This window comes from Magallana gigas, chromosome 5, assembly GCF_963853765.1.
Source record: "Magallana gigas chromosome 5, xbMagGiga1.1, whole genome shotgun sequence".
Classification (NCBI taxonomy): Eukaryota; Metazoa; Mollusca; class Bivalvia; order Ostreida; family Ostreidae; genus Magallana; species Magallana gigas.
In genome coordinates, this window is record NC_088857.1 from 16,303,621 (window position 1) to 16,320,227 (window position 16,607).

Here is a 16,607-nt window from a genome sequence, read left to right on the forward strand (position 1 = left end):
AAAGTATAAGTGGTTGGGACTTACTAATAACTTAGACATATCCATTGTATTCAAGATATCAGTGCTCGAAATACCGAAGTTCAACTGTATCATAAATACATTAAATACCTGAAGTTTCAAGGTAATGGAAACTCAGCACAGGCTCTAGAAACATGACACTGACAGATTGTTTGATTTGTCTTTGACAGTTTGTGAGGTCCCGAGTAGGTGGACTACGCTCAGGGCCTCAGAAGTGCAATATTGAACTGCAGTCCGAGGAAGACGATACTCTGATATTTGAATCTCGATTTGAAAGTGGAAATCTTGCCAAAGCTGTTCAAGTGTAAGAATTTAGGAGAGTCTCTGGTTTAATATTAATCATTTGAATCAACCAACTGATAAGGAAATTGAGTTATGATTTATCTCTTAAATAACCAATCAGAAAAATTGTAACACTTGCATATAGATAATTTTTAAATCAAGAAAAGGGTTATATATCTATTTGTCATTGATTTTGAGTGTTTGTTCTGAAATGGGTGCTCATTTACATCTGGCGGTGTTACAGGAACTCCACTGACTATGAGCTGTGGCTGAGGTATGACCTCTACACGAACAAGCACACACAGTGGTTCTACTTCCGGGTATCCAACACCAGGGCCAACAAAACATACCGCTTCACCATCGTCAATTTCATGAAGGTACACCACTAGCTTACCGGTCGAATGTAAAACAAAATGCTATAGAATTTCAATTATAGATTACAGCGCATGTACAGTCTTTAACAAACAGACATATCTGTTTCATGCTTACATCAAGTACAATATGACATGCAGCACATGTTTTTTGTTGCTGACATGAATGTTAATATGATTTATGGAGTTCTAAATATTGTTGTATTTTGTTTTTAGTCTGATAGTCTTTACAATGATGGAATGAAGCCATTGATATACAGCGAGAAAAATGCTCAACAGAAGAAGGTTGGATGGGTGCGGGGAGGAAGTGACATAAAATACTACAAAAATAATCTCAGGTACAAAACCTCACCAATGCCCTTTTTTTACTGAGAGCAACTGTGAACACAGTAATTTTTTTTCTCTGGTATAATGTCAAATAATGTTTGAATTGTCGAATCTACAGTTTATCAGGCACAATCAACAGGTAAGATTGGCACCATTGGTATCCATGTGACAAGAGCTAGTTCATACATCAGCCATCAGTCATCTATTGTCATTGGTAGTTGGGCTGGCAAGTTTAATCATCATTCAGAAAAGAACATATAATCGTATACATGTACATGTAAATGCACAATGATGCACTGTATTTAAATAATTATGATTAAAGTACATTGAATATTTTATTAGTGGTACATATCATTATCCATTATAAAACTTGTCACCAAGAGGTAGATCGAAGTATGTAAAAGAGAGCATTTATGTAGGAACCTTTATGATTTACAGTGGGACCAGACCATGCATCCTACACCTCAGTATTCCAATGCTTACTAAATGTGTACCCTCTTTTACCTCTTACTGTATTAGGGGTTATTTTTGTCCTCATTTTATTTTCACCCAATGCACTACTCACTCAATGGGCATATCTAAAAATGTAATCTGCATCTTGAAAACTTGAAAACAGATTTGGGGAAGGTTTAATTAAAACAAAGTGGGCTCATGGTTTATTACCAGTGGGTGAAAGTAACATGAGGCTAAATAATATAAACCCTTTTAAACTTCATGTGTTGCAGAGTGAGAGATTGCTAAATCATATAGAGTTAATCATTGCCATTGATCTTAAGAAATTCTAAAATTTCCCATATCAAAACCAAAGATTCATTGACTGAGAGTGGGTCATTTGTAAATAATAGTTGTCTAGCTCCCATTGGATTTTTTTTTAGCAAAACCTTAGAAAACCTGGAATCTAGTATTTTGTGGCTCTTTGTCAAAGTGCTTTGATTGATACAGTGCTTATACTTTGTTCACCACTTTAAAAAAGAAATCGGAAATTTACTGGAAGGATTAACATGCACAATATCCTTTCTTTTGCTTTGTTCACTTGTAATTTAAAAAAAGTTGTTCATAAAGCAATAAAATGTAAATATACTTTCTGAAAAGTTTGTCTTATTTTTTGGACAGGTATTCTACCTCTAAATCTGACAAGTCTTTCTATTCGCTGACTTGGACTGTGAAGTTGGAGCATAACCATGACACAGTCTACTTTGCCCATTGCTTCCCATACACATATACTGACCTTCAAGTAAGTCAAAGCTTTATGCCTCCATCTCTCTCTTTTGCAGGGGAGAGCTTTATTGTTTTGCAAATGTTGGGGGGATGAGTCAGTAAAATTGCTTGGTTGGTTGGTATATACCAGTTGACCATGAAAAGTGGATGATCTCAAAATACGAATGTCAGATCTTAGAGAAATAAGTTACCTATATGTTTTCTCTACATTTATGTTTTATTTTATAGCGATTGGATATAAGTAGATAAAAAAAGCTTGGAAAAGAACAATAATTCTTAACAAATATACATTTACTGTTAGACGATGTTAATTCAAGTGTAATATTTTTTTGTGTTTTGACTTTCAGGACTACTTGCTGGACTTGAGTAATGATCCAGTGAAGAACAAGATCTGCAAACAGAGGGTGCTGTGCCGCACATTAGCAGGAAACCTGGTCTACCTCCTTAGTATCACCTCCCCCACACAGAACTCAGAGGACATGAAGGTCTGCAGGATAAACAAAATCTAACTTGTTTTCTTGAAACAAAATCGATTTTATCATTAAGAAAAAAGCGCTCAGCTTGAAGAAGTAATGAGAAAATTATCATGGAAATCTAATTGCCATTGATTGGCAATTTTATGATGACTTGAGCGACAGTTTCTTAACTGCGCACCAATCAATCAAATAAATGTTTTATCATTTCTTACATTGTAGCACAAGAAGGCGGTTGTGATCACCTCCAGGGTACATCCGGGGGAGTGTAACTCCAGTTGGATGATGAAGGGCTTCCTGGACTACCTAACCGGTAACTCAGCTGATGCCAAGGTGAGTCTCCAGCACTGACCAACGGGCTTACAGAACACTGCAGAGCCCTGTGTTGAATTTCTACTCCCTCAATATCTAGATAACTGTGGAATCATTTTAATTCTTGGTAGCCAATTTTTTATGGATTGGGTATTTTTCCTTATTTGTGGGGATTTAATTTGATGGATGCGTCAGTTTTCAGTTTCAGTAAGAAAATAATTCCAAATTTGATTTATTCAAGGATGTAAATTCATGGGAAAGGGTTTCCCACAAATATCCACAAAAATTAAGCGACCAAGAATTCTAATGATTCCACAGTAATTGAGAACAACAAAAACATGGTTGTTTGGCAGTTTTAGTAGTTGTATATAAATAAGTGTCATGTCAAAGTCTAGCATAAAAACTCATATAATCTAAATATTCACTTCAAATACAAGTCATATTTTAGTAGAAATACATTTAATGCTTCTTGAGAGGCATATTTAAAAAAAAAAAAGTGTTTGAGTTAAGCATTTCCTCTTACTTTTTAGCTGCTGCGTGATACTTTCATTTTCAAAATTGTGCCAATGTTGAACCCTGATGGAGTGATAGTGGGAAACTACAGGTGCTCGTTAGCAGGGAGGGATCTCAACAGGAACTATAAAACGGTGCTCAAGGACTCCTACCCTTCTGTGTGGCATACCAAAAACATGATCAGGAAGTAAGCACACTCTAATATTCCAGTAGCCTGCATGGCATATGTGATTTAATTATGGAAGGGTTATTATGGCAATTTACATTAACAAAAATTTCTGGAGTTTAAAGAATTTTCATTTAGTAAGGTCACACTTAATTAATTACTTTTAGGTTTTTCTCCATACTTTGATCTATACTTTATGGTCAACCTGCAATGCAAAATCAATCGCATGTAGTTTTATGCATGATAACTCCATTTACATCGAGGCAATTTGTTTTTTTATTTCTTGGTTAACCAAATATGATTCTTTTTCTTTTTCCAGATTGTTGCAAGAAAGGGAGATTATTGTATACTGTGATTTACATGGACATAGTAGAAAACAAAATGTGTTTATATATGGCTGTGAAAATAGACACAATCCAGAGAAAAGGCTGAAAGAGAGAGTCTTCCCACTTATGCTCAACAAGAATGCCCCAGATAAAGTAAGATCAAGTGATAAAATACTTGAGTTACAACTTAAATATCAATTAAATTACAACTTGAATATCAGTTAAATATCATATATGTGTATTAAATGTTGATGTGATAAATAATCAAGAAACTAATTTCATTCAGTTGTATATGTATGTATTAACCAAAGATGAACAATTAACTTTTTATATATTACTGTAAATTCCTAATTAAACGCGAGGAATTAATATCCGCGTAAAATCGCGAGAAGCCCGTCTCGCGAATTCAAAAATCTCGCTTTTAATTTTGGGAGACATGTAAACTACATGAAACTATGATGAAATTTCGCCATTCGCGATTTTATGTTCTCGCGATTAGACAGTAAATCGTTGAATCGCGGAATTAAGTACTCGCGTAAAATAAGGAATCTACAGTATTTGATGATATGGAAGGCATTTCGGTGAGATGTAGATGCAATCAAATATTGATCTTTATAATGAAATGGTTTGTCTTTCTACAGTTTAAGTTTGAATCCTGCAAGTTCAAGGTGCAGAAAAGTAAAGAAGGAACAGGGAGGATTGTTATGTGGAATATGGGCATAATGAACAGTTATACTATGGAGGTTAGTACTTAAGTAATTCATGTATAAGTACATGTATCCATGTTAATTAAATTATAAAAATGCATCATTAGACTATGTCAATATGAATTGCTTTTGTTAAGAAAAAAAGAAAAAGAATAGAATCTATTTCCCCCTTTTTGTTTAAAAAATGGCTAATTACATCTTGATGTTATGATATCAGACCTACCTTTTTTCATATTTGTATGTTGTTTTTTTTTCTAGGCCACATTTTGTGGTTCCACCATGGGCAAGAAGAAGGGTTACCATTTCAGTATGGCCGACTTTGAGGCGTTGGGCTACCATTTCTGTGATACACTGCTGGACTACTGTGACCCTGACAACACCAAAGTAAGGAGAAATCAATATCTGTGTTTCTTATGTATATATGCATCAAGTGAAAGTATAATCAACCTAACAATTAAGAATTCTTCTAACAATTACTGCTCTTTCTATCAATGAGTTTTAGGTTTCTGATAGAACAACAGTCAACAGTATCTTGATTTATATTGTCTACTAACTCAAATTTTGCTTTGAAATGCTTGCCTTCATGATGTTGGTATGAAAATATGAGGAAATGCATAAATGATGGTAATTATAGCAGAAGTTGTAGATATAATCCACCATTTTCAGTGCTATCACTGAGAGCACATGCAGCTTAAAGAGAAAATTCCAGCAATGTAGTTCTGTTTTACCTCTTTGATTTTTGCAGTCAATTCAGATTTTTTCTTTATAGATCAGTGCAGAAGAATATAGAAACTTTATGATATTTGCATGTGCATGAAAAATATCCACAATCTCAGCATATGCACATGCATGACATTGTGAATATGCATGAGATGGCTAAAGAAATATACAGGCTTTAATTTTGAGCACATATGATTGTAAAGTAATACTGGTTTTTTTTTCTTTTCAAATTTTATTTTTGATGATATTTGTGCTATATTGGGATTGAGGGAATAGAGTTTTGAAGAAAAAAAATTATGAAAATATTGAACTGCCCATTAGATGTTTGAAGTTGTTTATAGAATACTCCTAGAACATGGGTAAGCAGTAGCAGTGGTTATGGCTCAGATAGTTAGTTAATTATATCATTAATATATAGTATTATTAAGGAAAGGAATGACAAGTCTTTCTTACTGATACTTTGTAGAGTTGCAATATTCTTCTTGAAATTGAGGAGCGTTTGAAACGGGAGATAATGGTGAAGCTCCAGAAGGCAGCATCTACCTCAATGCCAGATATCAATGATATCAACCTCAGCGACTACTCCTCAGAAGACGTCGAGTCCAGGTATGAGCTAACAGTTGAATTCAAATAATTTTTGCATCATCAACAGATTCATTCTTTCACACAAAGTATATCCATGTATATTTCTTTAATTGTTTCCAGAAAAATTAAACAGTAGTGTGCACATATATTAATTTTCAAAAAATTGCTACCCTAATGATGTCAGCAATAAAGTACCCTCTATGTAACAATTGTTGATGCATTTAAAATTTAGATAATTTTTAAAAAGAAATTGAAAATTGCTTAAATTTTGGATTTTTCAGCTAATTAGTACATGAATACAGTTAAACTCTGTCATCTTGAACTAGATTGGACTGTTTAAAAACTTTAAGATATCCAAGTATTTGAGATATTGAGGGTAAAATACTTTACATATTCGTAAGTGGTTGGGACTTGCAAACCACTTCAACATATCCATTTCATTCAAGATCTCAGTGTTCGAGATATCGAAGTTCAACTGTACATGTTTTGAAAGGTTTTTTTTACCTACTACTGACACTTCTTTGCCATATATTCCAAATGCCGTCATAAAACTTCAAAGTTGATAGGTAGTGAAGATTGTTCACACTGTATTTTCAGTGATGGTGGCTCAGATAGCTCTGTGTCGGACGGTCCCCCAGTACATCTCCAGTTCACAGCGTCCAGGGTATGTAGCATCATCACAATCAACAAACCTTTTATGTATTCTATCATATCCGATATTTCAATAGTCAGTATTTGCAAGCTAAGGTTAAATCATAGTCCAATTGCACTCCCAAGTCAATGCAGAACATTTTACTTGACAGTTTGTAAAGATGTTTTATGTATAAGTACCGTAATGAAAGAATGGTTTAATGAATTTTTTTTTCTACTTTCACAGGAACAGAATGTATGTACTATGCATATTCGTGAACTAATAAATAAATATACACATTTTAACTATCTCCCAAGAAGTTAACGTTTAACTGTCCTTTGTCTAACATCATCCCCTTCGTATTTTTTTTTTAATGGTGGTTCATCTACTATTTTTAATTACGGTAAAAGGTTGAAGCAGTCCCTGTACTCTTAGTTTACCCATTAGAGCTTATTTTATTTTAACATCTATATATGTTTCATTGTGTCTCATATATATTGACATAACAGTTCACAGGTTTTTACACTTCTTCATGTTGATAAATGCACTATTTAATTGCTCAGTTTTTGAGACTTAATTATTGCATAATACATTTTGCTGATTGCTATTTTGTGGAACATTTAAAATTTTCCATGCATCTATATATTTTATATAGATAAGATTATCTTGATTTATACATGTATCTGGAAACATTCAGAACTAGATGCGTATTAATTATTGTAAAAAAAAAATATTTAAAGATATGTCATATTTTGTTTCAATCTATCTTCTGTGGACTTTATTGATTGGTGAGTTTTCTAATTACAAAAAATTGATATACATTTTTTTTCAAATATCTGGGTAAATATTTGTACTAATATATTCACATCACGATTACTTTTTTAATAGTTATGAATAGAATTTTTAAAGATTAAGATAACTTGCATGAGATTAAAACAATCTGCCAAACGGATTAACCCACAGCCAAGTTAAAATGATCCTTCAAATAAGAGCGGTGAAAGATTTATATTAGATGATATTTCTTTGTAAAAATTATATGCAGGTCCACTCAAATTTTGTCAGGAAAGATAAACTAAAAGCATCTGAATTTTAATAACAATTTATATTTTCAGAAAATGATTAACTAAGAAGCAAAAATGTATAGGACTGGAGTGTACAAAAGAACAATAACTTTCAGAAAATCTTTTTTAAAAAAATCATACAATGATTGATTTTTGGCTAGCTTTTGAAGATTTTGAATCGGAGTGATGTAATGGATTTTGTGATGTCATGCTGTTGTCACATTCATAAGACGTAAACTATTTCAGTTTAATTAATTTGTATTGTCATCATTTTGATAGGAGGGTGTGATATTATATATGCCTCAATATTTTCATCACGCTTCCTTAATTTCTCAATCAGCCATTTCTTTATTACTTTTTATTCAGCCAACTCGGCCTCATTCACGACCCTATATTCGGGTCATGCCATTTGATTGGCAGGTAGGAAGTCACATGACAAAGTGTGGCAGGATTTTGCAGCTTTTATTATTACTGAGACCTGCTGGTCATTTTGGCATGACACTAAAGAGTGAATGAGATTTTTTTATTAACCTGATTTATTCCCATGATGATTAATTGAAAGAAAAAAAATCTTCATGAATTTTTCGTTTTATTATTTGTGAGAGTAACTTGGCTTGAAGTTGAAAATTTTAATAGTGTGTAGTATACATGTTCAGTTCATTTAAATTTGACAATGATAATTAGTGTTGAAAATATCAATAAATTTTATACCAATGTAAAAATGAAAACATATCAATAACTAGTACTACAAAGTGTTATTCCAAATTTTAAAAAAATAGAAAATAAAATCATTGTACAGTATTAAAATGATATTTCTGTTTTCTACAATCTTAAGTTTATTTCTTACAGCCAACTAAAAAGAAGAAAAAGTTAAAGACCAAGAAAGAAAGAGATCGTGTAAGAAGTTTGAAAGATGAGCCAAAGAAACCAGCTGCCGCGGACCGACCCGTGTCTGTAAGAATAAAACGTTGTAGTAAACCAGCCCTGGTGGTTAAACGAAACATAGTGACTGAAAATATTGTAGCTGTAACCCATAAAAAAACAGTAGTTTTTTAAAGAAAATCAACAAAACTGTCAACATATGAAAAAGTTTATCACTCAAAATTTATTTTGTGAAAATACAAGTTTTGTATTTTTTTAAGGATCCTCATGCATGCGAGAAGAAACCCATATTGACGGGACATCAACAGGCTCATGCAAAGCAGGAGAAGGTAATTATTGTACATTTTGCTCTCTTGTCAGAAAGTGTACAAAACTTTATTATTTTACGTTTTCTTCCCATGTACGGTGTAAAACTTTCTTGATTATATACTGGTAGTTGGATCTTTACATACTAAACAAATTAACGAGAAATATTTCATAAACTAATGCCTAAATAAATGAAAAACCGTATAATATCCTATTTTTGTAAGTTTTACACCAAACCTGTTGTAGTTTGTTGGTATTTATTGTACTATTTATACATTGACTTTACTCTGCATTTATTCGTATAAATCATCAAGTAATGAAATTGCAGTATTTGTTAAGATTTGCAAAGGTAAGATAGCTAGGTGAAGGATATCCCAGAAAACCCAGCATGTATATATACTCCAACACTTTTGCATTTTGTATGATCATGCAACTACATAGTTTTGTCCCTTTAATCAAACTTTAAAAAAAAGTTGTAGTAATCTTGAATTTCTCTATGCTAGGTGAATGTGTCAAATAGTTCAGTTCCTAAAAAAATTCTCTCTCCTATTTCTTATCATTTTTCTTCAAAACCTTATTTTAAATTAAACTTAAATTTAAAAGAAAATTTTGACTTGACCCTTAGAGACACAAAGGGTGGTAGAGGTGTGGTATTTGTGGGTGAAGGGCATGTGTTAATTATTGTTAATTATTAGTCAGTACAGGTTTATGTTAATTAGACCACTCATTTTGTTTCCCACCTTGGTGAAGAGGCTGCTGTAAAAGAGAACCAAAAGAATTTGATAAACAATATTTTGAAACAGAAAAAGCACATTGAAAATTCTTTTCTTACAGAAATCTGCAGATAATGATGTAAGCTTCTTTAAAATGACATCATGTTCTCTTAGCTCTATGTATTTAGAGCCAGAGCTCAAGGCTGTTGAGCTAGTGACTGTGTATTTGGAGTCCATTCTTAAAAAAAAATTTTTTTTGCATTCAAGAAAAAAAAAAAATCCATATTTTCCAGTTTCACACATGTAGCAGCTTATATTTTTTCAGCCTTTATTCGGAGTTGCTCCCCTTGAACTGCCACGGGTTGGTCCTCCGTGGAAGTAACCTAGGTAACCAGTGTCAACAGTCAGAGCTTGAACTAGATATCATACGTAGCTGGCTACAAAAAGCTATATGTTGTTTATAGACATTGCTCCTCTATATTGTATGAGTTTACGAAATGTTGCTTCCTTCCAGAATAAATAGGAGAGGAAACATCTAATTTCTCTGTAGCTTTAATTAATCTAATGCAAGATCCCAAATTTAAACTAATTGGAGCAGCATTTTTTTTATTTGAATAATTATTTTTTTTATGTTCTTTCTATTTTTTTTGCACTTTTAACAACCAACTTGAAAAATTATTCAATAGTCCTTAATACAATAGCAGTCGTCATGAAAACAATTTGACTTTTCCAGCCTTTAAAGACTAAATCTAGAAAAAGAAAGCAGGGGTATACTTCAGAGGTAAAAATAAAAATTAAAAAACTAGGTCTGCCTAAACTTAAGATACCGATAACTTTTTGCTTTCCATATCATATTTATTTTAAAACCTAAAATTCAAATAAGACATTAACACAACATGTATAAGATTTTGCTACTTATTGCATGTTCTCTATTACATGTATTTATATATGTATATGATACCTACCTTGAAACAGTCTTTTTCAGGAAATGTATCTCAAAAAATAACCATATTAAGCATTTAGTGGTAGCTAGAATTCAAATGGGAAAAAAAAAAGAATAAACTGGAGCAAGAACTTTATAGGTTATGATGTACGATTATTTAGTTCAGTACATTTAACGTAAAACCACTAAAAACCAATTATGCTATTAACAGCTGAGTTCACCGTCTGGTGGTATGAAGTATACATTAGCTGTAAAGCGGCCCAAATCTAGCGAGGAGCACGCTACACAACCCATAATTAATGACGAGAAATCGGAACAACGTGCACGACGGGTAATGTAGACACCTCCTCGTGAATTTCATACTTGGCCTTTGTTCAGCAATTTCTTCTGTCATAACCTCTAATTTACTTGCACATTTTCAAATTGAATCCAAGAGACCATTATTCTTCTTATTTCCACGCATTGACCAATGCATTTTTAAAGAAAATAGATTAAAAAAATCTCTGCTTTCACACATTGGTTTAGCCAAATATTTAGATCTATTTTGCACCTGTTTATTTTTCCTTCTAACATTGCTGGAAATATGTGTATTGATTTGATTCCTTCTTAATTTTACACCAGGCATACACAACCCTCTTTGATCCTCGAGACCATGTAATTATATATATAACAGTAACCAACTGCTATCTTCTTAATAAAGGAATGTTGATCATGCATTTAACGCTTGAATGGCTGTTATCTCTTTCTTAGGTTGCCATATAATTTTAACTCTAAATGAGATAACAAATTTGTTCCAATTATTACCGTGGGTATTAGAAAATAGGAAAAAAATTTGGTTAATTATTAATTTAGCATGAATATATGTTAACAAAATTAATGTTAAAATTAAAAAAAGAAAACAAAGTGCATGAATTTAACCTATTTTTACAACTATAATGTTCATTTCTGATATATTATCAATTGAATATTTCTTTATCAATATTATTTTTTCAATGGGTTCTGTATAGACAGGGGAGGTAATTAGGAAAAAAATGTTCGAAGAAAAAAACGAAACTATTATGGATGATCAACATTATTCTGTTAGAGGAATACGTGATTTTATTCAAAACTTACAGCAGCCTTTGGTTTATGTAGTGTGTGCAAAATGTATGTGAAATAGAATTACACATATATATATGGAAGTCAGTTTTTAATAATGATAATATGTCAATTTTTTTTTATTAATGATAAAAAGTTATTTTGCCTTATTAAGTTTTATTTGGATAATATAAAACTGCTTGTATTTAATAATGAAAGGTTTAAGGTGAAGGGATTGTGATTCTGTTTTGATAATTGGTAAAGGTGACAATAAATTATTGTCGAAGTATAACAAGCTTGTGTTTTTATGTATTTTATTATTTTGAAGGGGAAATTTTTTTTTTTTCAGGAATTTTCTTTCAAATTATAAATTAACATTTTCTCTAATAAAGTGATAAGAAATTATTCTATTCATGAAATTGTTATTTTCTTTATAGAATTTTAATTAAATTCTCATTGATAACTATAATTTCAATTTACTGTGCGTCTTGTTGCAGAGTGATTACCTCGAAGCTTTGACAAACGCTTACCTCAGAAATGGATTACTAACTCAGGATCAAGGTACGCATTGTTACTGAATAAAACCCAGAATGCTTTAATTTGCAGAATGAAAATGGGGTGTGTTTTGTCCCCCAATTTGATCAGTATTGCTAAATAGCTTTATAAGCATGTCACTGAAGAAAAGCAAGATAGATTTGTAGGGAGAAGAACTTGCATGTAAAATCTTGTAGGACAGATAGACGTATATTTGGATACAAAGGAGATAGTTTTAGTATTGTTTATATAGATTTCACTACATTGTTTACTAAGAAAGCATAGAGATGAAATGCATGCCATATAGTCCTCAGTTATTAATCAACTTTCTGGACACTTGGTCAAACATGAGCACATTCTCTCACAGTTTCGTTTTTTTTTTCACGATCAAGGATGTTATTGCTATCGTTTTCCTTATAGGGCATATTAAGTCAAACAATCGATATCCAAAGAAAGGTACTTGTAGGTTCCAAGAAAAGCACGTAGAAATTATTAGTACTCTGGAAATGTAAAATAAATATATCATGGGATTCGGTGTCTCTTACTACTATAAATTTAGGCATATTAATTTGGTAACAAGGATTCATCAGACATTGAATGGAATAGATTTGCATTTGAATTTTTCCATGAAATAATAATTTCTTTAGTCATTAACATTTCTGATAAGTTTGTTAAAAATATATATCAAGATATACTGGTAAACAAGACATGAAAAGGGGACTTTATAAGGAAGAATTCAAAGTACCAGTAGAGTCCAAATTCTTGTAAAAATTGTTAAATATGGTACATCATGTAATTGCATGTGTACATGTATTTGATTTGCAAGAGTTTGACTGAAAGACCTCCATCATGTCATTTAAAATAATTGATCAAAGTAAGTCTATAATTTTTTTTGCCAAAGTCCATTCCATTCTATAATATGTCTGAGTTCTTGATAACATTATTTTGTTGGAGGAAATATATACATACATATATAAATTTCTGCAAATCAATAATTTTAAAATTGGAGTAGAATTTCTCTTCTGTGGGTGCTTGAAGAAATATTCTGTAGAACCAGAGTTGGTAGTGTCTCCAGAACTTAGTAAAAATTGCACATCCTTTGATATGTCACTATAGATTTTTGTAATTTGCACAAAAATGACACGTTATAGAATTCTCCTCATTTTCTAAATTAGACAAATCTTTTTTTTTTATAATTGCAAGTTAAGTAAAATTTAAATTTAAATATTGAGCAATAAATTTTTTGAAGTTTTTTACGTAAACAATCTAAAAGTTCTGGATGCACACCTGATAATATTTGTACCTGTACTTTGCTGACTCGGTGTATACTCTATGGTGAAATGGGAAGAGTGACACACTTCGGCTGACTCGTTGTGTAATCACGCTGCATGTTATTGTTCTTTTTCTGCCTTTTTTCTCCTTCAGCAGCTCCACATTTCCGTTACTCGGGCAACAAGGTGTCTCCAACAATTCCCTTTAATCTGGAAGGATTATGCCCCCACCATGAGCAGACATTCGCTGCTCAATATATGGCACAGCAAATACAAAACATGAACAGCGGAGGTAAACAGGAACAGAATATCCCCCCTTTTAACTAACTCTTTTGTGTCTGTGTGAGTTACACCCCCTATTTCTGCTTTACTTTTTGCTGTCTTATCTATTCTTGTTACATTTAGAATTGCCTTGCAGCTTTTAGAGTTTGCTTCAAGTGTGATGTGTTTCTATATGTTGCTTTTGACCATGATTTGTTTCAGCAAAATATATATACTTGTAAAATTTATAGAGTTGAATTACTGAAATTATTTTGACAGTCAACATTTCATATGTAGCAGAAAAATGATGAATATTTATAAAGTATTGCTGATTGTTTTTTGTTATTAGCTATATTTGAACAAGGCCCAGTAATATCAAATAGGAAGTGTAAGTTCCAGGCTAGCTGGAATAGATAGATTAGCATTCATTCTCAAGAAGAAATTAAAGCCAAGATCCTTTCACTCTTCAGAAATCTCCATATTTAAACATAATTTGACATATTGTGTTGAAAGCTGCTTGATCTGAATTGTTGGGCATCGATTAATATTGGTCTTTAAGAAAAGCATTTTTTACTGAATTGTTTTTACAAAAAACAAATTCATATTTTATGAACGACCAATTTTAATTTGAAAGATGAATCATTAAAAATGGGTGGGTTTTACAGGAAACAATTGGATCAATCAGTTTTAATAATACCTGTTTATGTGTACATGTATTTCTATAACCATCAGATACTATTGCTTTTTAATGGAAAATATCATTGTCAATAAGTAATACGCCATTAACACGTTTTCTTTCATTTTTTTGCAGTTTATCTTGCTGTTCTCTCATTTATACTAATGCACTTTGCTGCTCATAATCTAATTATGCCGATGTTTCAACTCCCAAGTCCTACAGATAATTTACCAACTGCTAAAACTTTAACTTGCTGATTACAACTTGCCTTTTTTTTTGCTCAATATGTATGTATATAAATTACTGCAGCATTCTCTTTAGGTATGAATTTGCTTTCAACATTGATTCTTTTAGAAAACATTCATTATTGAGCATAAAATCCCTAAAAAAAAAAAATGAAGTTTATGGGCAGCAGGCTTTTAATTTATGACCTTTTACTATTTTTTGGGAAAACCAGTGTTGATGTTGTTTTGTCAATTATTGATGATAGATCCAGATTGGTTACTTCATGGGATAAGAGGACGACCCAAAATTCTCAAACCATTTCGTCAAAAAAATCAGGATGAGATTATTGCAAAACTGTTAGGGATGCCTGCAGGTAGCTTGTTCCCATTTCATCTCACAGGTGACAGAGACCAACAAAGCTCTTATCAGTTCTCTTTCATTGAAGTTATTCAAAAATCAAAAAAAAAAAAAAAAAAACCAAGCAAACAAACTTAACAATTTTGATTTCGTAGAATTTGTCAGTGATGGATATTTCTGCTCATTTTAATTTTCCCCCAAATGATGAATGTTTTAAAATGATACCTATTTCATTTGAAAGAGAGCATGATTTGCACTTGTGAGGAATGTAGGAAATGCATGGGCTTCTAGTCATACCAAGACCATAATCATATCAAAACAGCTTATCCATTTAACCAAATCCGGCCCACCCATCCTCTTTCACCAAGCTTTTGCGTGTTGTGTTGTCGTTTTGTGCACTGTTCGTGTTACATGTGATGGTGTTGTTGTTGTTTTATTTGTAGCAAAATATTGTAATTTGTACAAATTGATCATGAATGATTTTAGATTTGGTGTGTTATAAGTAGAAAAGTAGATTTAACACAAGAATTAGCTTGTTCAGATCACTGGTGTATTGAGAGCTGCAGCATCAATTGTGACTATGCAATCTTTTAGTTGTTGCTCCTGAGGTGTCCCTTACTCATACCCCCGATCTGAGAATGACGGACAGTGTTGTGACTTCCATGGCATATTCAGGGCCATTTGATGCCCTTGTGACCCCCCAACTCCTGCTTAAGGGGGGCCAGCAGGCTGGAGGTAGTATCACTGGTTGTGGTGGGGATTAAACTAGCATCACCTGCAACAGGCACACACCCAAATATACAAATATACGGGTCTCAAACTGGAAACAATTCATATACATCACCGTGCAATAAAATTGTAACAGCATTTAACTTTAAAATTGAAATTTAATGCACCAAAAAGAGACATGATTTACTTGTACATGTATTGTTTTATATATAGCAAGTCTAAATTTGTATGCAAATTTTACAATAATTTCACAAATTTTTATACATTTGATTTATTTATCACTTTTTTTAACAGTTATCTGTTTGAGATTTGTACTTATTGTTAAAGATCAAACCTTGGAAATTATTTCATAATTGCAAGATTTTATCATCTCATTAATTGAGAAATGATTATTGGTCCCATAGTAGTCTACAAAAAGATTGCAGCGCCATATATGTATGTGACATTGTGTCTGTTGCCAGAATATTAGATATGCACAACTCCAGTAACGAGGACAAACTTGTAAGGCAAAATCATATTGTCTGCTGGTGCTTTACGTGGGGGCTTTTTATGCTATTGCATACAATTTGTTTTAAAAATTAATTAATAGACACCACTCCAAATGAAAATATCCTGTAAATCTATAATTTCTTATTATTTCAATTTAATTGAATATTGGCTGAAATCTTTGCATGAAGACACCATAAGAGACCAGCAGATGCAATGGATTCTGTTTCAGAATTAAATCCACCATGGCATAGTAAAAAAATGAAGACACTGTATCATGAGCACTCACTTTAATGTAACTGTGGTATATCACAATACTGTATACAGGGAAATATTCGCCCCCGTTTTATTTTCGTCCCTTTCGCCCTAGTTGTCAGCAAGCGGATTTAAGACTGGGCGAACATCGATGTATTCAATTATTTCTTTTTAAACACAAC

General features: G+C 32.2%; 1 protein-coding gene across 1 annotated transcript in view; it reads left to right on the plus strand.

Moving 5' to 3' along the window:
- LOC105337506 (uncharacterized) overlaps window positions 1-16,607 on the plus strand; it is a 54,697-nt gene that overhangs the window by 22,389 nt on the left and 15,701 nt on the right. The window contains exons 12-35 of the mRNA XM_066084958.1: window positions 189-322; window positions 545-677; window positions 888-1,009; window positions 1,117-1,137; window positions 2,112-2,232; window positions 2,564-2,701; window positions 2,912-3,022; window positions 3,532-3,701; window positions 4,000-4,159; window positions 4,648-4,749; window positions 4,972-5,097; window positions 5,900-6,039; window positions 6,616-6,682; window positions 6,896-6,904; window positions 8,560-8,664; window positions 8,853-8,921; window positions 9,227-9,247; window positions 10,766-10,885; window positions 11,176-11,208; window positions 12,129-12,192; window positions 12,586-12,621; window positions 13,591-13,728; window positions 14,864-14,971; window positions 15,550-15,690. Of these exons, the coding sequence (XP_065941030.1) occupies window positions 189-322; window positions 545-677; window positions 888-1,009; window positions 1,117-1,137; window positions 2,112-2,232; window positions 2,564-2,701; window positions 2,912-3,022; window positions 3,532-3,701; window positions 4,000-4,159; window positions 4,648-4,749; window positions 4,972-5,097; window positions 5,900-6,039; window positions 6,616-6,682; window positions 6,896-6,904; window positions 8,560-8,664; window positions 8,853-8,921; window positions 9,227-9,247; window positions 10,766-10,885; window positions 11,176-11,208; window positions 12,129-12,192; window positions 12,586-12,621; window positions 13,591-13,728; window positions 14,864-14,971; window positions 15,550-15,690 (2,389 nt within the window). The remainder of the gene's footprint in view (window positions 1-188; window positions 323-544; window positions 678-887; window positions 1,010-1,116; window positions 1,138-2,111; window positions 2,233-2,563; window positions 2,702-2,911; window positions 3,023-3,531; window positions 3,702-3,999; window positions 4,160-4,647; window positions 4,750-4,971; window positions 5,098-5,899; window positions 6,040-6,615; window positions 6,683-6,895; window positions 6,905-8,559; window positions 8,665-8,852; window positions 8,922-9,226; window positions 9,248-10,765; window positions 10,886-11,175; window positions 11,209-12,128; window positions 12,193-12,585; window positions 12,622-13,590; window positions 13,729-14,863; window positions 14,972-15,549; window positions 15,691-16,607) is intronic.